This window comes from Anolis carolinensis, chromosome 3 (assembly GCF_035594765.1).
Source record: "Anolis carolinensis isolate JA03-04 chromosome 3, rAnoCar3.1.pri, whole genome shotgun sequence".
Classification (NCBI taxonomy): Eukaryota; Metazoa; Chordata; class Lepidosauria; order Squamata; family Dactyloidae; genus Anolis; species Anolis carolinensis.
The window spans coordinates 167,360,586-167,384,827 of record NC_085843.1 but is presented as its reverse complement, the minus strand read 5'-3'; the positions used below and the strand labels follow the sequence as shown (position 1 = coordinate 167,384,827).

The 24,242-nt window shown below is 41.3% G+C and overlaps 1 protein-coding gene across 7 annotated transcripts in view; it reads right to left on the bottom strand.

Annotated features, from left to right (window-relative positions):
• Positions 1 to 24,242, bottom strand: part of fam13c (family with sequence similarity 13 member C) — a 208,443-nt gene that overhangs the window by 126,713 nt on the left and 57,488 nt on the right. For 2 of the 7 annotated variants that reach the window (XM_062977375.1, XM_062977376.1), the window contains exon 1: positions 5,570 to 5,919. The exons of 1 other annotated variant lie outside the window; for it this stretch is intronic. In XM_062977375.1, the coding sequence (XP_062833445.1) occupies positions 5,570 to 5,634 (65 nt within the window). In that variant the 5' untranslated portion in view covers positions 5,635 to 5,919. Of the gene's footprint in view, positions 1 to 5,569; positions 5,922 to 24,242 lie in introns of those variants that run through there. 4 more of the 7 variants (XM_062977377.1, XM_062977378.1, XM_062977379.1 and 1 more) reach the window with 3 other exon arrangements.

The window sequence follows — 24,242 nt, the reverse complement described above, 5'->3', positions numbered from 1 at the left end:
AGTTCTGACCAAACTCAGAGAATCCATCTCATATAGATACAGGAGATACCCGCAAACACTGGAGGGCATAAAATAGGAGCAAAGGTAAGGAGACACAATGGAGTGCTTGGTGCTTAGGTGAACCTATAACCCTGGAGATTCAGTGGCACTATTGTAGTTACTGGCTCTCCTCTGTAAAGTTGTCTCATCATTAAAAATATCCAAGATAAAGCACTGGTTTCTAAGCAGAGCCAGCCCTACAGTTAGGCTGAGTGAAGTAGAGACAAGTGGCAGAGACAAAGGTAAAGGTTTTCCCCTGACGTTAAGTCCAGTCATGTCTGATTCATCTCCATTTCTAAGCCAAAGAGCCGGTGTTGTCCATAGACACCTCCAAGGTCATGTGGCCGGCATGACTGCATGGAACACCGTTACCTTCCCGCCGGAACTGTACCTATTGATCTACTCACATTGGTATGTTTTCGAACTGCTAGGTTGGCAGGAGCTGGGGCTAACAGTGGGCGCTCATTCCGCTCCCGGGATTTGAACCTGGGACCTTTTGGTCTGCAAGTTCAGCAGCTCAGTGCTTTAACACACTTCGCCACAGGGGCTCCCCGGCAGACTAGGGAACAGCAAAAGCAACTTTCACAATCTGGACATCTTGAAATTTCTAGCCATTTCTACACTATACTGTACTGTTCTTCTCAGATGTGGTGGAAAATGACATCATGTCGCTATTAATGAAGTAAGACTCAAATTCTAGTCCAAAGTAAGCAAGCTTCAGGGGGGGAAGCAAATGCACTTGGTCCTCCATATCCACAGATTTAACCTTCCTCATCCACTCAAAAAAAAATTCCAAAAAACAAACCCCAATGGGAACCAAGTATACAGTTGTGTATATGTACACCACTGTATATTGGTATACAGTGATGTATCTATATTAAGTATCTTCAGTCATGTGATCACACATTTATTGTTAAAATGCAATCTTTTGTAATCCAGAAAATCAGTAATTCATTAGGATGCTTAGAATCTTCTGCTAGAGCAATGGTTCTCAACCTATGGGTCCCCAGATGTTTTGGCCTTCAACTCCCAGAAATCCTAACAGCTGATAAACTTGGTGGGTTTCTGGAGTTGTAAGCCAAAACCCCTGGGGACCCACAGATTGAGAACCACTGTGCTAGAGTGTTCTAGTGCCTCCTTGAGCTATCATTCCCAAACAGCCCTGATTTAATCTGACCTTTCGACTGAAGTATCTTAGGGAAAGTAATTTTTTTTTCGTGTCAGGAGCAACTTGAGTCGCTTCTGGAGTGAGAGAATTGGCCATCTGCAAGGACATTGCCCAGGGGACGCCCGGATGTTTTGATGTTTTTACCATCCTTATGGGAGGCTTCTCTCATGTCCCCACATGGAGCTGGAGCTTATAGAGGGAGCTCATCCGCACTCTCCCTGGGTGGGATTCGGACCTGGCAGCTTTCAGGTCAGCAACCCAACCTTCAAGTCACAAGGCTTTAGTCCACTATGCCACTGGGGGAAAGTAATTGAGGGAAGTGGAATAGACAATTTTACCAGACAATGAGTCTTCTGCAGGAAAGATAAAGCAGAGTATAAATTATATAATAATAATGATGGTGGTGATGATGATGATTTGAAGTACCTCACCAAACTCCAGCTCCCAAGAGTCTATAGAATGGAGTAATGGCATTTAAAGCGAAGAGACACTATAGCTAACCAATGAGTGCTTATACAAGTTTAGAACAAATATGAGCACATAGGCTGGGGAACCTAGGCCTCTCCAGATATTGCTGGTTTATAGTTTCCACTAGACCTTGGACCTCATCACACACAGCCTGGGATCCATTTCTATGCACTTCGGAAACTGAGTCTCATGGAGGCCATGACGTAAAGTAAGGGCACTTCCAATGGGATTCTGCAGTACTCCATTTCCGCAGTACATGGAAACAGGGCCCAGATGGTGTCTGGGCTCCTGAAGACACCATCTGAGGAATGGACGTGGGATGGTTGGCCATCTAAGAAGACGGTACTCAGTGTTAGGGAATAAATTCCCTCCATTTTTCCCCGCTTTCCCCCACTTTTCCCCCAGTTCATGGGATGAGATCCTTAGTCAACCTAGCCAGTGATGAGGGATCATGGATGAAGTAGTTCAGCCACATCTGGATGTCTGAAGGTCTTCTCCACCACTATCGAGGCACCATTTAGATGAAAAGAGGTGTACATTGGGTAGAGAAGGAGCCTCCAGTGGCCTAGGGGATAAAAGCCTTGTGACTTGAAGGTTGGGTTGCTGACCTGAAGGCTGCCAGGTTTGAATCCCACCCAGGGAGAGTGCAGATGAGCTCCCTCTATCAGCTCCAGCTCCATGCGGGGACATGAGAGAAGCCTCCCACAAGGATGGTAAAACATCAAAAGAAAAAAAAACATCCAGGCGTCCCCTGGGCAACATCCTTGCAGACGGCCAATTCTCTCACTCCAGAAGCAACTCCAGTTGCTCTTGACATGGAAAAAAAATGGGTAGAGAAGATGGGAGGATCATAGAAAGGCCTACTGCAACTTGATGTTGGGATTTGTAGTCCCGCCCCCCTTTTTCAGAGCTACCAGCAATCCATGCTAAATATTGTTATTGGTAGTTACAATTTCACACACACACCCTTTAAACACTTCAGGTATGATGGTGACAAATCCCACCATTCTGCCAATGGAAAATTTACTTCTCCCATAAACAAATGCATAAATGGCTTTCCCCTCTGGTGACCTCGGTGAACCCTTATATTTTCTAATTCCCAAAATATAACAATCTGAAAAGGGGGTGGGGGACTAGACCATAATGTTTCATGTGTGGTAAATACTGATGAGAATCACAAATACAGTAGAGTCTCACTTATCCAACATAAACGGGCCGGCAGAACATTGAATAAGCAAATATGATGGATAATAAGGAGAGATTAAGGAGAAGCCTATTAAACATCAAATTAGGTTATGATTTTACAAATTAAGCACCAAAACATCATGTTATACAACAAATTTGACAGAAAAGGTCAATATGCAGTAATGCTACATAGTAATTACTGTATTTACGAATTTAGCACCAAAATATCACGATGTATTGAAAACATTGACTACAAAAAATGTGTTGGATAATCCAGAACATTGGATAAGCGAATGTTGGATAAGTGAGACTCTAAAGTAAAGGTAAAGGTTTCCCCTGACGTTAAGTCCAGTTGTGACTGACTCTGGGGGTTGGTGCTCATCTCCATTTCTAAGCCGAAGAGCCGGCGTTGTCCGTAGACATCTCCAAAGTCATGTGGCTGGCATGACTGCATGGAGACTCTACTATAGCACTAATAGCCTCAGGATGAAATATTACACCCGAAGAGAGAGTAACAGCACCACATTGTGTAGACAATAACCTATGTGTGTGTGTCTATCTCTATCTCTATCTTGATAAAATATAAGTAGTCGTGTACAGGTTGAATATCCCTTCTCCAGAATGCCAAAATCATTGTTCACCTGGATGGCTGCAATAGTGAAACCTTTCTGGTGGTTGGGTGAACACAAACTGTGTTTCATGTGCAGCATCATTTCAAAATGTTGTCTAAAAATATGTTTATGTGGTGTCCGTGAAATATCAATGACTTTCCTGTGTCAGCATGAGTCCCGTCTCCAAGCTATCTCACAACTATGCACACATATTCCAACATGCCTCATATAAAATCAAAGAAATCTGAAATTTGTAACATTCCCAGTCCCAAGCATTTCAGAGAACGTATATATACAGTAGAGTCTCACTTATCCAAACTAAACGGGCCGGCAAAAGCTTGGATAAGCGAATATCTTGGATAATAAAGAGAGATTAAGGAAAGCCTATTAAACATCAAATTAGGTTATGATTTTACAAATTAAGCACCAAAACATCATGTTATACAACACATTTGATGGAAAACGTTCAATACGCAGTAATGTTATGTTGTAATTACTGTATTTACGAATTTAGCACCAAAATATCATGATATATTGAAAACATTGACTACAAAAATGGCTTGGATAATCCAGAAACTTGGATAAGCGAGGCTTGGATAAGTGAGACTCTACTGTATATGTGTGTGTGTGTGTGTGTGTATATATATATATATATTATTATTTTAAGCATGTCTCGCTCCTTCCTCTTTGAATAACACACTGTGTATACTCATGTAACCAACTCTGTGGCTATCAAAAAGCATCATGCACATATCGAAGCCCTGTACACTGGATATATTTTTTTCCGATGTGTAATGTGAGTGAGTTCGTCTCTCCTGCTGGCATGATGGCTGGCAGGCTCTTAAAGAAGCCTTACTCGCTGCCATGCCTCCTTGATGGCATTTCAAGGCTGGTGTGTGTGTGTTTTCCCCCCTTGTTACAAGGATGTGCCCTAAAATATCATCACAAGGTGCAAAGCCATGCAAATGAAGGAGGTATTTGAGATAGAAAGAGAGGTTGGGGGCATTGTGTGGCAATTCAGGCAGGTTCATCATTCATGGCAACCTAGGAGCATGCTTGCTGATGGTGGAAAGGTACAATGGTTGGCTATTGGGGAGAGTGGGGGAGGAAAGGAAGGAGGGAGGGAGGAAGGAAAGGAGGGAGGGAGGGAGGGAGGGAGGGAGGGAGGAAGGATGGAAGGAAGGAAGGAAGGAAGGGAGGGAGGGAGGAAGGAAGGAAAGGAGGAAGGAAGAAATGAAGGAAGGAAGGAAGGAAGGAAAGGAGGAAGGAAGGAAGGAAAGGAGGGAGGGAGGGAGGAAAGGAGGAAGGGAGGGAGGGAGGGAGGAAAGGAGGAAGGAAGGATGGAAGGAAGGAAGGAAGGAAAGGAGAGAGGGAGGGAGGGAGGGAGGAAAGGAGGAAGGAAGGAAAGGAGGGAGGGACGGAGGGACTGAGGGACGGAGGGAGGAAGGAAGGTAGGAAGGAAGGATGGAAGGATGGAAGGAAAGGAGGAAGGAAGGAAGGAAGGAAGGAAGGAAGGAAGGAAGGAAGGAAGGAAGGAAGGAAGGAAAGGAGGGAGGAAGGAAGGAAGGAAGGAAGGAAGGAAGGAAGGAAGGAAGGAAGGAAGGAAGGAAGGAAGGAAGGAAGGAAAGGAGGGAGGAAGGAAGGAAAGGAAGGAGGGAGGGAGGGAGGGAGGAAGGAAAGGAGGAAGGAAGGAAGGGAGGGAGGGAGGGAGGGAGGGAGGGAGGGAGGAAGGAAGGAAAGGAGGAAGGAAGGAAGGAAGGAAGGAAGGAAGGAAGGAAGGAAGGAAGGAAGGAAGGAAAGAAGGCAGGAAGGAAGGAAGGAAAGAAGGCAGGAAGGGAGGGAGGAAGGAAGGAAAGGAGGGAGGGAGGGAGGGAGGGAGGAAGGAAGGAAGGAAGGAAGGAAGGAAGGAAGGAAAGAAGGCAGGAAGGGAGGGAGGGAGGGAGGAAGGAAGGAAGGAAGGAAATGAGGAAGGAAGGGAGGGAGGAAAGGAGGGAGGGAAACAGGCTTGGCTGCCTTTCTCTGCCCAGCCCCCAGCAGAAGCCCCTCGTCGTTGCGCCTGGATCTGGAGAGCAATCGAGCAAGCAAAGCAGGCACTTACTCGGGCAAAGCAGCCGGGCTGTTGAAGGAATGGTTCTGGAGGCTGAAGCAGAAGCAAGAAAACATCGGAGGCAGATCAGAAAGGCTGGCCGACGTCTCCCTGGATCCTCTTCACGGCGTTGCGAGGCATGGCATGGCAAGGGATGCGGGGAGGGAGGGAGGGAGGGAGGGAGGGAGGAAAGGAAGGCAGCAGCCAAGGCAAGGATGCGTGGCTCCTCGTAACGGCAGCCTGCCTGTCCCCTGGCCTCTTCTGCACATGCTCGCCGCCCAGGGACCCCCGGGGATTGAAGCCTGGCCTCGGAACCACAACGCCCAGCAGGCATTGCTGCTGCTTTTGCTGCTGCTGCTGCTGCTGCTGCTTTTCCTGCACGAGCCTATCACCAAAACAAGGGAAGGCCAGCACTGAAGGCAAGCCACACCAATGGCTGAATGGGCGCCCTGCACAGCCTGAGCATCCCTTGCCCTCAGTTCCCAAATCTGAGACAGTCAGAAAAAAATATTCGAGAGCTGCATTATATTATTTACTAGCTTAGGGACCCAGCGGTGCCCGGGTTATTTGAGATAGGCATTGTTTGCCTGTGTTCCAAGTTTAGTGTAGATCCAATGCCAGCTGGGTTCAGTGGGTGTCAGTGAACTGCAACTCCCATATTGGTGGGGGTCACGGTGCTCTAAGGAAGCCAGTGAAGGTATTGCAAGTCCCATCATCCATGCTCCATCCCCCTCCAAACAGCACTGAAGTGTAGAGTAGGACATGTGGGCTGTATGTGTCAAGTTTGGTCTTGTTCAGGTATTGGTGGGGGTGAGTGAAGTGAGTGAAAGTATTGCAATTCCCATCATCCATGGTCCACCGTCCTCCAAACTTCACCAGGGTATAGAGTGGGTCATTGGCGCTCTGTGTTCCAAGTTTGGTCTTGATGAGTCATTTGTGGCAGTTGCAGTGGTCTCAGGAAGTGAGTGAAGGTACTGCAAATCCCATTATCCTTGTTATGTCCTCAAAATGTACCAGGCCGTAAATTGGGCCATGGGGGTATGTGTGTCAAGTTTGGTCCTGATCCATCATAAGATAGAGTAACAGTGGTCTGTCAGAGACACCGTGTTTGAAAGCACTGCAAACCCCATAATCCTCGGTGCATTCTCCCCCAAAGTGGTGCAGCATGTAAAGTGTGTCATTTGGGATATGTGTGCCAAGTTTGGGTCAGTTCTGTGATTCATGGCAGTAGGAGTGGTGTAAAGAAGTGAGTGAAGTTACTGGAAGTCCCATCATCCTTGGTCCTTTCTTCCGCAATCTGCCCTAGGATGGAAAGGGGTTCACGGGGGTTCTGTGTGCCAAGTTTGAACCAGTTCCGTCACTGGTGGGCATTGCAGTTGGAGGTGAAGCAATGGAAAGTACTGCAAATCCCATCATCCGTGGCCCAAACGGCACCAGGACATAAAATGGGTCATAGGGGTTATGTGTGCCAAGTTTGGTCCAGGTCCATCCTTTCTGGCGTTCACAGTGGCCTGTAGAAGTAGCGGCCAATCAGAAAGCTGCCACATACACAGATACATACATACCCACATACATACAAACATTCACTTATATTATATATATAGATATATGTATATCCCGCTTTATCTCTCCATGCGGGGAGATAAACGATCAGAAACATTACACCATTAAAACAGTGTGCCATTATAGTAGGTAAAGGTTTTTCCCTGCCATTAAGTCCAGTTATAGAATCATAGAATAGTAGTTGGAAGAGACCTGATGGGCCATCCAGTCCAACCCCCTGCCAAGAAGCAGGACATCGCATTCAAAGCACCCCCGACAGATGGCCATCCAGCCTCTGCTTAAAAGCCTCCAGAGAAGGAGCCTCCACCACAGTCTGGGGTAGAGAGTTCCACTGCCGAACAGCTCTCACAGTGAGGAAGTTCTTGCTGATGTTCAGGTGGAATCTCCTTTCCTGTCGTTTGAAGCCATTGTTCCGCAAGTATGAATGCTGCAATTAGTCACCTTGATTAGCATTTAATTGCCTTGCAGCTTTAAAACCTGGCTGCTTCCTGCCTGGGGGAATCCTTTGTTGGGAGGTGTTAGCTGGCCCTGGTTGTTTCCTTTCTGGAATTCCCCTGTTTTCAAAGTGTTGCTCTTTATTTACTGTCCTGATTTTAGAGATTATATTGTTCTGTATTATACCACAGCAATTATTATATATTATATTTATAATCTATTATCTGCTTAGAACTGGATTATATGAGGCCCCTTCTACACAGCTGTATAAAATCCACACTGAACTGGATTATATGGCAGTGTGGATTCAAGATAATTCAGTTCAAAGCAAATACTGTGGATTATGTGTCTTGGGTTATATAAGTGTGTGGAAGGGCCTTGAGTCTACGCTGCCATATAATCAAGTTCAAAACAGACAATCTGTATTTTATAGGCAATGTGAAAGAGGCCTAACTGAACCCTGGCTGCCCCTTGGCCGAGGGGGTTGCTAGGAGTTGAAGTGGGAAGAGCCTACCCTTCTAACTGGCAACAAGAGGAAAAAACAGTTCTTCCTCTTCCTCTAATTTGGGCTTTATTTTTCTTGGCTTTATTTTTTTTTGTTTGAAATACATATTTTGGATGACTATGTCTTTTGTGGCCAAATTTGGTGTGATTTGGTTCAGTGGTTTTGTTGTTTACTCCATAATAAAACGCACATTACATTTATATATACAGTAGAGTCTCACTTATCCAACATAAACGGACCAGCAGAATGTTGGATAAGCGAATATATTGGATAATGAGTGATTAAGGAAAAGCCTATTAAACATCAAATTAGGTTATGATTTTACAAATTAAGCACCAAAACATCATGTTATACAACAAATTTGACAGAAAGAGTAGTTCAATATGCAGTAATGCTAAGTAGTAATTACTGTATTTACGAATTTAGCACCAAAATATCACTATGTATTGAAAACATTGACTACAAAAATGTGTTGGATAATCCAGAACGTAAGCAAGTGTTGGATAAGTGAGACTCTACTGTATATAGATATTCCAATCTAAAAACCACAGCATCCCCAACTGGTATATCTTTTGGTTCCAGACAACAAGGAAAGTTCTTATTTTCATCTGGTAAACGTCTTGTGGATCTAACATAATGTATACATTACAGCCTTTTAATATTAGTTTATGATTATATCTGTGCAAATGAAAGGATAGGGTTATTTGTTTAATGAAAACAACTATTTCTCTTGACTAAATGAAGAAGCCATGTGTTTAATGAGCACACATCACTTGCAACCTTGGACAGCGGACTATGTAGAGGGGGGAAGCCCCATTTTAAAAATCTATGATTAATACGCTGTTTGCATAGATAGAGTAATGAACGTTTCCAGCAATGCTGACAATATTACTTTGGGGAAGGAATGCAGCTACAGTAGACATACAGCTAACATAAACGGGCTGGCAGAACGTTGGATAAGTGAATATGTTGGATAATAAGGAGGGATTAAGGAAAAGCCTATTAAACATCAAATTAGGTTATGATTTTACAAATTAAGCACCAAAACATCATGTTATACAACAAATTTGACAGAAAAAGTAGTTCAATACACAGTAATGCTATGTAGTAATTACTGTATTTACGAATTTAGCACCAAAATATCATGATGTTTTGAAAACATTGACTACAAAAATGCGTTGGATAATCCAGAACGTTGGATAAGTGACTGTTGTATAAGTGAGCCTCTACTGTATATGATTCTGCCGTCCTGTTTGAAAATAACAGTTGTGAAAAAATGTATGGTCCTCTTGCATAGCTTTTTGAAAATGTGAGTGAATCATAGTCCCCCATGCTGCTTTTAGTACAGAGTAAAGAAAAAGCATGACAACACCACAAACAACAACAACAATAGAAGAAAAAAGCCATAAAGGTGTGGAGCAGGAGATAAGAGTTCTGCATAAAAGCGATTGCAGAACTGTGGTTTTGGAGGGGGCTCAGATGAGGATATAAAAAACTGATTATGAGTCAGTTTTTAAGTAGCAATTTTGGCCCTACCGCATTTCAAGGTTTTGTTTTTTAAATCACTGAAGTACTACAAATCAAAAGGAATTATAACCACATGTTTTAAGAGATTGACATATCTGGTGTTTTCAGCCAAAGAGAAAATCTGACCCGAGAGAGAAAGCTAGAGCTCCAGTAGACACTCTTCCTGAAAGATTATATAGGAAAAGGGGATGCACTGTGGGGAGATCATCCGGAGATTTGGGATTTGATGCCATCTGTACACAGATAATATCCAACTCTATTACTCCTTTCCACCTGCTGCTAAGAAGGTGTCCAGGTCCTGGACTGGTGCTTGGCAGCTGTGACGGTCTGGATGAGAGCAAACAAATTGAAATTGAATCCAAACAAGACAGAGATACTCCTGATCAGTCGAAAGACTGAACAGGGTATAGGACTATACTCTCTCTGAAGACACAGGTTTGCAGCTTGGGAGTTCTCCTGGATTCATCACTGAGCCTGGAACCAGGTCTCGACAGTGGTCAGGGGAGCTTTTGCACAATTAAAACTTGTGTGCCAGCTGCAACTGTACCTTGAGAAGGTAGATTTGACCACAGTGGTCCATGATCTCATCACATCTCGAATATACTACTGCAATGCACTCTGCATGGGGTTGCCTTTGAAGACTGTTCAGAATATTCAATGAATGGCAGCCAGACTGCTCACCCGATCAATGTACATGGAGCATACAACCCCCCCCCCCCCCGGTTAATAATAAAATAATAATAATAATAAACTTTATTTTTATACCCTGTCCCATCTCCCCAAAGGGACTCGGGGCGGCTCACAACAGGGACAAGCCTGAAACAACAACACAACATATTTGACAAAACTTAAAACATTTCAACGATACACAAAATAAAATACAGTAGAGTCTCACTTATCCAACATTCTGGATTATCCAACGCATTTTTGTAGTCAATGTTTTCAATACATCATGCTATTTTGGTGCTACATTCGTAAATACAGTAATTACTACATAGCATTGCTGCGTATTGAACTACTTTTTCTGTCAAATTTGTTGTATGGCATGATGTTTTGGTGCATAATTTGTAAAATCATAATGTAATTCGATGTTTCATAGGCTTTTCCGTAATCCCTCCTTATTATCCAACATATTCGCTTATCCAATGTTCTGCCAGCCCGTTTATGTTGGATAAGTGAGACTCTACTGTAATTTGATGTTTCATAGGCTTTTCCATAATCCCTCCTTATTATCCAACATATTCGCTTATCCAGTGTTCTGCCAGCCCGTTTATGTTGGATAAGTGAGACTCTACTGTAATGGACAATACATTAAAATACAAGCAGATAAAATCAGAGTAATTAAAAGCAAACCAGCGGGGACAGGTTTCATAAAGTGCTGTATCATGGCAATGAGTAACAGTGATAAAGTGCCATATGGTTTTATAAACATAAAGAAGTATTCTGATGACAACTCTATTGGGCCAATTCATTCAAACGCACTCCGGAACAACCATGTTTTCAATTCCTGGTGGAAAATGGGCAGGGAGGGAGCCAGCCTGATCTCCCTAGGGAGAGAGTTCCAGAGCCGGGGCCACTGCCGAGAAGGTCCTTTGCCTCATCCCCACCAGCCGCATTTGAGACTAAGGCAGGAGCGAGAGGAGTGCCTCTCCGAATGATCTTAGGGTTCGCGTCAGTTCGTAGGAGAGGAAGCGATCACGGAGATAGGCAGGTCCTGAACCGTTTAAGGCTTTATAGGTAATAACCTGCACCTTGAATTCAAAGTGTTGGCTTTAGCCTATAAAACCCTAAATGGTTCCGACCCAGCTTACCTGTCTAAACATATTTTCCTTTATGAACCAGTTTGAGCTTTAAGATCTGCTGGGGAGGTCCTCCTCTCGATCCTACCGCCTTCACAGGTGTGACTGGTAGGGATGAGGGAATGGGCCTTCTCAGTGGTGGCCCCTTGGCTGTTGAACTCCCTTTCCAGTGAGATCAGATCAGCCTCCTCCTTCATAGTATTTTGGAAAAAGTTAAATCTTGGCTGTATAAGCAAGCGTTTGGTGAGTCTTTCCATTTTTGGAAACAGAATCATAAAGTTGGAAGAGACCACATGGTACATCTTATCTAACCTCTTGATGGAGCCTCCGGTGGCCTAGGGGATAAAAGCCTTGCAACTTGAAGGTTGGATTGCTGATCTGCAAGCTGCTAGGTTCGAATCCCACCCAGGGAGAGCGTGGATGAGCTCCCTCTATCAGCTCTAGCTCCATGCGAGGACATGAGAGAAGCCTCCCACAAGGATGGTAAAACATCAAAACATCTGGGCATCCCCTGAGCAACGTCCTTGTAGACAGCCAATTCTCTCACTCCAGAAGCAACTCAGGTTGCTCCTGACACGAAAAAAAAAAACCCAAAACACCCTCTTGATATGCAGGAACACAGAATCTCAGCATTCCCTATAGATGATCAAGAAGAAGAGAACAAGGCCTTTTTGTGAACATCAGAATTTTCAGAGGGAATTTTTTATATTATTTTTTATAGATGATCATGTATTCCATGTGCCATGCATTTGCTTACCACTTCTGTGATTTTCTCTATATATTTTATTATATTCCTATAATCTATGATACATTTTAAAATAAATGTATCTCTGTTTTATCTACTTGGGGTTTTGTTTTGGTTTGTTTTGTTTTTTTTTTTTGTATTTTGTTACATAGCCAACATGGTTACCATTATATACTTTTCCTCTTTTCACTGAGTTCATTTCATTGAGTATACACAAGGCCTAGGCTGTGAACTCGAATACAGGGGTCAAACAGTGCAGTTTGTGATGTGTCTCAAGCCCCTTTTTTGCATACCCAAGCACTCTGAAATCCCCTAAAAGACAATGTTTTGATAAAAAATGGAAAATAATATTTTTTTTTTCGTGTCAGGAGCAACCGGAGTTGCTTCTAGAGTGAGAGAATTGGCCGTCTGCAAGGACGTTGCCCAGGGGACGCCCAGATGTTTTGATGTTTTACCATCCTTGTGGGAGGCTTCTCTCATGTCCCCGCATGGAGCTGGAGCTGATAGAGGGAGCTCATCCGCGCTCTCCCCAGTTGGGATTCGAACCTGGCAGCCTTCAGGTCATCAACCCAACCTTCAAGTCACAAGGCTTTTATCCCCTAGGCCACTGGAGGCTAATAATAATAATAAATATAACTTTATTTATACCCCGCCACCATCTCCCCGCGGGGACTTGGGGCGGCTCACATGGGGCAAAGCCCTATCAGCATAGTTTACAAAAACAACAGCATAAATACATTACACAATATACAAAAGATAAAACACAATAAGGCAATAAAACAAGAGTTAATACAACAGTAATAATATCAATCAACCACCAAGTACAATTCAGTCAACTTCATAGATGAGGGAACTGCAGCAGCAATATAAAATATCACCATCAGATTAAAATACCCAAATAAAAGGGACCTAATAAAATTCAGGATAGAAATAGGCATCAGGCATTAATCTACAAGCCTCCAGTAATGGGAGATTAGCTTTAAAAAGCTCCAGTCCTCTCATCCCCTGAAAACCCTAACATATTGACCAACATGGAAATTACAACCAGAGAACATCACGTTGATATTTGGGGCCAAGCTTTGGCTCCAAATGAAGAAGTCCAAAATGGAGTTACAGTACTTGCAATCCAAATTACTAAAGGATATTCTGTATCTCGTCCTCTGTCCATACTTACAACATATCTCCATTGTTTTGTTTATAGAACAATCTTGTTTACAGAATTTAACACTAGCATCTTGGACAACATATGGGTAGCAGAGTTCTAGTTAGGAACAATTGGCATAGATGTGGGCGAAACGTCAGGAGAGAATACTTCTATTCTTCCAGCCTCATTATTTGAATGTTATTAGGTTCCTTTCATTGGGATATTTTAATCTAATGATTTTATCTTATATTGCTGCTATAGTCCCCCCCCCCCCCCCACCTTTGAAGTTGACTGAATTGCATTGGTGGTTGTTCGATATTATTACTATTGATATTATTACTGTTGTATAAACCTTTGTTTTAACTTCTGTTTCATCGTCTTCTTGTGTTTTAAACTGTGTGTAGTGTTTATGTATTTGCGCTGTTATTTTTGTAACATTGTGAGCTGCCCCGAGTCCCCACGGGGAGAGGGTGGCGGGGTATAAATAAAGTATGATGATGATGATGATGATGATTATTATTATTATTATTATTATTAATAGAACATGACCATACAGCCCGGAAAACATGCAACAACCCTGTGATCCCGGCCATGAAAGCCTTCGACAACACAACAAATTGGCATACAATTCATGTGTGTTATGTTTCAGAGAACAGGATATACATATCTATATTTTCAAAGATATGTATGAGCAGTTCATATCTGAAATCATTGTTATACAAACATTAAACTATACAGCCTTTCTGTCCTCTTATTGGGCGAGTTCTGATTTGATACCTACATTCACTTTTTACTTTTTTTTAGAATAAAGATACATTGTACATGAAGACACTTGATCCCTTTCCTGTTCAGAAATAGGAGGGGAGGGATTTACACATGTGTCTAGTTAAAGGTTTTACAATGAAAAAATTGTCCGAGAGGCAAATTTTGTTTCACTGAAAGACAGGTTCTCAGCAGGACGTGACCTAGAGGCATACATAAACAAGAATCTAGAGCAACCAGGACAAAAGGCAGCTCACTAAAAATAACCCAACACTTCATTTTTCTCTGCATGAACACAGGCTCTTGTGCCAGCAGGCTCTTTTATTCACTTCAAGGTATGAAGGATGCCACTGAAACACATAACTCTCTACATAGGCTCAAATTGAAATAGTTAGGGACAATACTGCTGGAACAGTTTTGTGTACACAGTGAAATCCTTCTGCCCATAAGAGGGCTTGCTTGATAAGTGCTCAGTTAATATCTCCATAAATGGACATGAATAAGGCTTTGTTCCTATCGCTTGTTGAGGATCTAGTTCCATTAAACCTAATGGGACTTGCTTCTGATGTTCAAACTAGACTTCGTGGTTAGACTGGTTTTTAAGTGGTGCTTCCTCAAATGGTAAAAACATGATCGTCCATAGCACATTCTTATCCTCACCTATACACCTCGCATTTAGCATTCTTTGTTTTGTAGTTGCTTGTTGTTGAAGTACATATCTCTGAAGAAATCCCATTTTGGAAGGAGATGCATGGGTTAAATGGGCCGGGCTGTAGGCACAGCTGGCTAGTAACCAGCTGCAATAAATCTCTACTGACCGAGAGGTCATGAGTTTGAAGCCCGGGTCGGGTTAAGCCCCTGACCATTAAATAGCCCGGCTTGCTGTTGACCTATGCAGCCCCGAAAGACAGTTGCATCTGTCAAGTAGGGAAATTTAGGTACGCTTTATGCGGGAGGCTAATTTAACTAATTTACAACATCATAAAAACTGCCAGCAAAACACGAGGAAATGAATGAGGAAGTACAGCCACTACTGGACAGTGAAGCAACAGCTCCCTCTGTGGCCGGAATCGTGAAGCTGGAAAAAAATGTTAGATGCCTCTGTGTCTGTCTATATATGTTGTTTGTCTGTTGGCATTGAATGTTTGCCATATATGTGTTCATTGTAATCCACCCTGAGTCCCCTTCGGGGTGAGAAGGGCAGAATATAAATACTGTAAATTAATTAATTAATTAATTAAAACATCTTCTTAACATCTAGGACGTTTTCCTACCAGTATTAGAGAACAGAGGCTACCATCTGCCAATCATCCAATCTGCTCCTGCAGAATTCTGAGAAATGTAGTTTAGAGAAGACAATGAGCTCTCTAGCTATGAAGTACAAAGGCTCTGCCTTAAACTACATTTCCCAGAATTCTCAAGTAGCAACTCGAATGATTGGCAGACAATAGCCTCCGTTTCATTATGCTGGTGGGAAAACATATCTAGTTTTACTATGAGCAAACATATGTAGGATGCCACTGCAGTCACATTGTTATTTAAACACATCTTGTAAAAAAAAAAAACCCGGCATTTAATTTATTTAAATATGAAGACATTCATTGCATCTATTTAATACAGAAATGGGTAATACAGTAGAGTCTCACTTATCCAACACTCGCTTATCCAACGTTCTGGATTATCCAACACATTTTTGTGGTCAATGTTTTCAATACATTGTGATATTTTGGTGCTAAATTCGTAAATACAGTAATTACAAAATAGCATTACTGTGTATTGAACTACTTTTTCTGTCAAGTTTGTTGTATAACATGATGTTTTGGTGCTTAATTTGTAAAATCATAACCTAATTTAATGTTTAATAGGCGTTTCCTTGATCTCTCCTTATTATCCAACATATTCGCTTATCCAACGTTCTGCCGGCCCGTTTACGTTGGATAAGCGAGACTCTATTGTATATAATTTCCCCTTAAAGGACTACTTAGTCCTTACCATTCTCTTAAGGAGGGAACACACCAGCTCTTTACTGCAAAGAGAATGATCTTATTACATTAGAGGACTCAGCCCTCAGACTGATAACAGAGAGGAGATGTGGGGAAAAACATGTACTAGAAATGTTATTTGGTACGTTACCCATCTATCTAATCGACCAATGATCAATGACAACCTCATTCACTCAGATATGAAATTTCCCCATTTTAATTTTTCTCTGTGTGCTCTTAATATAGCAGAAAGATTTATGTTCCAAAACTGGAATGACAAATGCTCTCCATCTATTGTTCAATAGTAGGAGAATGTTACTGTTCTACTCATGCATGAAGTTTTATATATATATATATATATATATATATACACCAAACATTAAGTAAATACATTTTGGGTTTATAGTAAACATATATTAATGTTCATGCCGAACCCAATATTTTATCCAATATATACCACCCTTCCTTGTACTTTCTCTCTAGCGCTCTCCTTTCTTTCCTTCTTTAACTTTCCAATTAAATAATTAGGTAAAGGTAAAGGTGACCGACTCTGGGGGTTGGTGCTCATCTCCATTTCTAAGCCGAAGAGCCCACATTGTCCATAGACACCTCCAAGGTCATGTGGCCGGCATGACTGCATGGAGCGCCATTACCTTCCTGCTGGAGCGGTACCTATTGATCTACTCACATTTGCATGTTTTCGAACTGCTAGGTTGGCAGGAGCTGGAGCTAACAGCAGGCGCTCATTCCGCTCCCGGGATTTGAACCTGGGACCTTTCGGTCCACAAGTTCAGCAGCTCAGCCTTTAACACGCTGTGCCACCAGGACCCCCAATTAAATAATTCATTAACGTTTAATATTAAGACATCTTTGTTCTCTAGAGCCCACTGAAATTGGGCCTAATGCATTTGAACATGAGGTTATCAAATAGGACATCACAGGTAATACTCCTAATCCAGGCTTTAGTCTGAGCCACTGCCTTGTGGGACGAGAACTCATGTCCATGCCAAAGAGCAAGGGTGTTTATTTACAGCCCCTGAAAAGTAGTAAGGCTGGTCGACTTGAAATGACTCACAGTGGTGACCATGTTAGACTTGTCAGTGACTTTCTTGTTAAGCCATAAGCTTTGAACTAAGTGCCAATTGGGCACAAATGCCTGTTCAAATCTTCTCTTACACTACAGACTTTTACAGGATTAGCAAACAGAATAAGTTTGGTGCTTCTCAGGGAGACGGAAAGCACTAGCAGATATTAATCAAGATTATGTGCATCTGCTTCATCTGTTTTAACTCTTGTCTGTTCTAATGGGAAGAACTTAAGAAGGTTCAAAACATCATGGGAATAAAACTGGGGAATAAGAAGATGAAATACCTGGGATTAGATATACCAAAAATATTAATAATATTATACCAATGAACTATGGAAAAAATATGAGCAAACAAATCATTTCATGGGGAAAGAAATTTCGAGATATCTCCTCAAGGCTAAAAATTTACAAGATCTTGCCCAAGTTCTTATTCTTGTTCCAAACCCTCCTGGTGAATATCCCTATCAATTTGTTGAAGAAATGGGATAACTCTTTCAAAAATGGGTAGTGGGAGGAAACAAAAACAGAAATGCTAATTTTTTATATTATAGTAAACAAGTATTGGGTGGATGGGGGCTCCTTCATTGGGAATATACTATGAGACAAGTCAATTAGCGAGGTTACTAGAATTCGAATTGGAAGAGTCAAAAAAATGGGTGCAAATAGAAAAGGAAGCAAATAATTGTCAATAGGGAACGTCAGTGGGAGAGGGAATAAATAGAAAAGACCTAAAGAACATAAAAGCAGGCCCTTGCTTAACAATGTTGTCAATCTGGAAAAAATGGCAAACTAAATTACAAATAAATAAAATTGACCCTTTCCCATTAGAAACATTGGAAAATAAGGACAAGACATTTAGGAATATAATTAAGGCACTGACGGAAAATGGTATTAAAAGGATTGGGGACCTTATGGACCCCAATGGAGAAATATTAGAGTGGGATAAAATAAGAAATAAATGTGGCCAAGGGAACTGGATAGCATGGTTAGGTCTGTCCAGTAAAGCCCAGGCCATGAAAAGAAAAGAAGGAGGTGAAACTCCCCTGGATAGAATAATTAGAAGGAAATTAGAAATAGATAAAGGAATGACTGGGCTATGGTATGATGAACTAATTACCTTAACTTATAATACGAAAGCAACACTTATACAGAATTGGAAACGGGAAAAAAAACTTTACTGAAAAACTAATCGGGTCTTGGATTGATAATATTCATAAAATTAATCATATAAGGATCAAAGAAACACAAAGGAAAATAATCTCAAAATGGTATAGAACCCCCCTCCAATTAGCTCATATAACAGGAAATACCTCAAACAAATGTTGGCACAAATGTGGGGAAATAGGTTCATTCTCCCACATGTGGTGGGACTGTAGAAAAAATCAAATCTTTTATAGTAAAATAAGAAAAGAAATGGAAGAAATAATAGGGAAAGGATTAATATGGGACAAAGCCAGATTTATGTCTCTCACAATAAAGGTAAGGGACGATAATAATAATTGGACCGAGATTCTAAAATATATGACAGCCGCAATACAAGCCACGATAGCCTGAGGATGGAGGGATGAGACAAAATGGAACGTAGAAACTTGGTGGTCTTATATATCAGAATATATAATTAATGATTTCATTAATCAAAGGAAAAGAAAATATACTAATAGTCTAAAAGAACAAGACTGGTTCAGGAAATGATTGGTCCTAATTGACAAAATAGATGGAGACGAAAGATACACCACCTTGAACCAGGCGTTCCACACGGTTAAAATGATACAATGATAATATATTGAATTGCTGTTCCAGGGGGAGGGGGAATGAGGGGAGGGCAGGGGGGGGGGGTGATACATTCCAAAGGATCGTTTAAAATGTCATTTAAGTATTAGTTACGTTTGGTACTATGTATATTGAAATAAGACATGCATCGCAAAAATATTGTTTAATTGTTGGAATGTAATAAAAAAATTTAAAAAATTAAAAAGAAAAAAAACTATCTGTTCTAGTATTGTGCTGGGATGGTTTAACAGCATCCTGACAAATGGCTCAATGCTATAGAATCATGAAAGTTATAGTTTTCTAAGACATTTAGCCTTCTTTGACAAAGAATGCTTGTGCCTTACCAAGATACAACTTCCAATATCTCATAACATAGATCCATAGCAGTTAATATGGTGTCAAACTGCAATAATTCTACAGTGTCAAGGAAGCAGGGGAAGCCTTCCAAGTAGGAAAGGCTAACAGTGGTCTTGGCAACTGGGCCTTCTACTGAATCACCGCTCAAAAGCCCCGCAGATCCTGAAATCTGGAGTGTAATTGGGGAAAATAATAATAATATATAATAATAATTTTATTTTTGTATGCTGCCTCCATCTCCCCAACAGGGACTTGGAGCGGCTCACAAATCATACAATCATATAATATCATAAAATCAATAGTTAAGACATCAAAGAATGCATTTAAAACCAAATTAACAAGTCATGATTTAAAATAAGGTAAATGTAAAGGTTTTCCCCTGACAAGTCCAGTCGTGACCGACTCTGGGGGTTGGTGCTCATCTCCATTTCTAAGCTGAAGAGCCGGCATTGTCCGTAGACACCTCCAAGGTCATGTGGCCAGCATGACTGCATGGAGCGCCGTTACCTTCCCGCCGGAGCAGTACCTATTGATATACTCACATTGGCTTGTTTTCGAACTGCTAGGTTGGCAGAAGCTGGAGCTAACAGCGGCCGCTCACGCTGCTCCCCGGATTTGAACCTGGGACCTTTCGGTCCGCATTTTCAGCAGCTCAGCACTTTAACACACTGTGCCACCACCAGGGGCCCCTGATTTAAAATAGACATAATTAAAATATTAAGCAATCATCCAAGGTCCAATATAGGACAACTATCTGGGCGACAATCAAACTGATGGAGGGAGTGTCTATTACAGAATAGAACATACATCAAATAGAGACAAAATAACACTGAGATTAGCATCAAAAACCATGTTAGCAACTTTACCCCTTATCATCTTAAGAGAAAAACTCTGAAAAAACACAAAGCACTACTGGATAATTGTTGGCCTGAAATGTTGCAGGCTACACAGCCATGCTTGTTCCTGGGTATCACATTGCTACAGCTGGTTGCATCTTTCAGTTCTGTGGAAAACCCAGGTTTGCCTCTGCAGAATTTTTGAAATATTATGTTTTCTGGTTTTTAGAAAATGGGGTGCAGAAAATGCCTAATGAGACAGAGGCGCCAACTTGCAGGCAAGCCAAACGGTCTAATCAGTGTGAAATCTCTGTATTTATAATTGTGTTACAAACTTGCAAATCGGCTTGGGGTGGGGGAAATTCAGCCCATAGCAAGTCCTTAATAATGTGAATCACTACCACAGATTCAAACCATTTTAGCAAACTGGATGGCTGTTTTTAAAGATAGATGCAAAATGTATCTGTTACTATGAAATGCATGGAAGAGGAGAACAAGGGGGAAAATAACTCCCATTCTTTGACACATTTATTCTCTATTAGAGCCAGGTATACTTGCCAAATTGTGTAAAGGCTCTATGTGAAGCAAACAATCAATCACCCCAGCAATACCCCCAAGACCAATAAACAGCTCCACTGATCATGAAATATTCACAACGTGAAAGCAGGATGCACTACCAAGCAAGACTGGCTCATAATTCTTTAGATAAGATACATTTAGGAACTGATGGGTTTTGTATTTAACCCTACAGTTACCACACCTCTTTTGCAATGACCTCTGCCAGAAGCAAAGTTGAGTCACTGCCAGGTCTCTTGTAGATTCCTGTATATACTCGAGTATAAGCCTAGTTTTTCAGCCCTTTTTTAAGACTGAAAAAGCCCCCCTCGGCTTATACTCGGGTGAGGGTCCTGGTTGGCTTATATTTGGGTCAGCTTATACTCGAGAATATATGGTACATTTATTATTTTTCTCTATTATTATTGGTATTATTACATTTATTATTTTTCTCTATTATTGTTGCTACTATTACATTTATTTTACTCTTTTTATTATTATTATTAATACATTTATTATTTCACTTTGATCTTATTATTATTATTATATTTATTATTTTACTCTATTTATTACTACATGTATTATTTTACTGTATTTATTATTATTATTATTATTGCATGTATTATTTTACTCTATTATTATTAAAAGGATACATACGCACATTTACATCGAAGAAGACGAGAATAATGATTTAATCAGAGTTGGACAATCTTATCTTAAATTTGAGCTTTATGTAAATATTCAAAAACATTTAACCTACTGATGCCGCAATTAATGTAATTTTATTGGTATCTGTTTTTATTTCTGAAATTTACCACTCTCAGCTTATACTGGAGTCAATGTTTTCCCAGTTTTTTGTGGTAAAATTAGGTGCCTCGACTTATATTCGGGTCGGCTTATACTCAAGTATATACGGTATATTTGCCCCTCTTTTGGTTATGCAATTAATGAAATCCAGCATCCTCTTTTGAGTAATGGACAGATCTTTGAAAAGCTCAAACAAATATGGACAACCATTATCTTCTACTTAGCATTTACCTCCAGTAGTTTAATATTCAATGGTATGTGATCTTGGGAGGTTCCATTAATTGCATGACCAAAAGGTGGGAGAATTCAGAGGAGCCCATTGCACATAATGCCTGGAATACTCTTGGTGACTGTGGGCCCTTCCACATAGCCCTATATCCCAGAATATCAAGGCAGAAAATCCCACAATATCTGCTTTGAACTGGGTTATCTGAGTCCACACTCAAATAATGTGGGTTTTTCTTCCTTGATATTCTGGGATATAGGGCTGTGTGGAAGGGCCCTGACTGCGGTAGAACATCTGAAATGTGGGTGGTTGAGTATAGGAACAGAAAATTGATTTAATTGGAGACTTCAGTCTTCCACCCTGTCGCAACTGGTGAAGCAATTAATCTGCCCGGGTAGAGGTATGGCTGTTAGAGGAACTATCCAAGGTGCTGAACCTATGTGGAGTAGAGTTTGGCATCTAGGGCCCTAGGAGCCTCTGATGGCCTAGGGGATAAAAGCCTTGTGACTTGAAGGTTGGGTTGCTGACCTGAAAGCTGCCAGGTTCTAATCCCACCCAGGGAGAGCGTGGATGAGCTCTCTCTATCAGCTCCAGCTCCATGCAGGAACATGAGAGAAGCCTCCCACAAGGATGGTAAAACATCAAAACATCCGGGCGTCCCCTGGGCAACGTCCTTGCAGACGGCCAATTCTCTCACTCCAGAAGCAACTCCGGTTGCTCCTGACATAAAAAAAAAAATCTAGGGCCCTTCCACACAGCCATGTAACCCAGAATATCAAGACAGATAACCCCTATTATCTGCTTTGAACTGGGTTATCTGAGTCCACATTGCCATATAATCCAGTTCAATGTGAATTTTATACAGCTGTGTGGAAGGGGCCAACAATAGCTTCTTTAAAATACAAACTAAATCCTCCTACATGTGCCACCTGAAGGTCCAATTGACACCAAGGGTGATTTCATTAAGGCACCTGTATGAAACCTAACTGTTCACCAAAATCTTTGGACCTCATTGTTTTTTCTCAAACACCAATACACGTAACCATTTGACCTGTTAATTGTATTTAACATGTTTTTAATATATTTAAGGAGCCCCTGGTGGCACAGCGTGTTAAAGCGCTGAGCTGCTGAACTTGCAGACCAAAAGGTCACAGGTTCGAATTTAGGGACCAGAGTGAGTGGCCGCTGTTAGCTCCAGCTTCTGCCAACCTAGCAGTTCGAAAACATCAATAGGTACCACTCCAGTGGGAAGGTAACATTTTTTTTGTACTTGATACCATTGTATGCTTGTTTTATATTTGTAAGCCGCCCCGAGTCCCTCTGGGGAGATGGAGGCGGGGTATAATAATAATAATAATAATAATAATAATAATTATTATTATTATTATTATTATTATTATTATTATGGCACTCCATGAAGTCATTCCGGCCACATGACCTCAGAGGTGTCTACAGACAACACCGGCTCTTCGGCTTAGAAATAGAGACGAGCACCAACCACCAGAGTCGGACACGACTGGACTTAACGTCAGGGAAAACCTTTACCTTTACCTAATATATTTAAATTACCTGTATTGTTTTATACTTGTTTGCATTAACTTCATTTGTACACTGTCCCGTGATCTTTCGATATACGTGGGCTAGAAATATTTTGTGTAGTAGCAATGGTCAAGCTATTACAACTTTGGACTTGACATTCAATGAAGTCTCTCCAGGCATGATATAACCCTGACTGCTGCAAAATGTGGGTAATTCTTTAGAGGTCTAAAAAATTTTCCTAAGACTCCAGATCCCATCTGATCTTGGAAGCTAAGCAGGAGTCAGTGTGGTATTGTAATATAAACTGATAACCTGGTTCAAATCAGCACTCAGCCATGTAAACCTCTGAGTGACCTTTGACAAGTCACATTCTCTTAGCCTCAACAGAAGGAAAAGGCACACACACACACACTCACACCAAACAAATCTTGCCAAGAAAACTATGTGAGAAGTTCACCTTAGGGTCATCATAAGTCGGAAATAACTTGAAGGCACGCTACAAGAACAAGAATGCCCAGGGAATCCCACCGGCCTGAAAGACATCATCCACCATAAAATTCAACAGAAGAGAGTTCATTCATAAGGATAAGTATCACTCACTTTCACAAAAACCGACCTTCCAATATGGTGCGAATGTGTCTGATTTTGCCCTAGGTAGAATGTGTTAATGTTTCTGGACTGTGTAAATAATTGGAACAATACTGAGCTCCTGGTCTATGTTAGCTTCAGGAAGGAAGCTTCTAATGACTAAATGGAAACTTGGTTTTAAGCATAGAAGAAAAAACTAAACAGACACCAGGATACCAATGTTGTATAGCACTTTACTATCCTTATTCAACATGTAGCTGTTATTTGGAAGAATAAAATAAGACACCATAGTTTCATTCCTGTATTTGTGTTTGTCGTTACATCTCTTTTAGCCCTGAATCACAATCCTGAAAGAAATAAGACCAGATAGGCGAAGGGACAGGGTATACAGTTGTATCAGTTAATATATGCCATTTATTGCTAGAAAGGGTTATACTAATGGGTAGGCTGAAACAAAT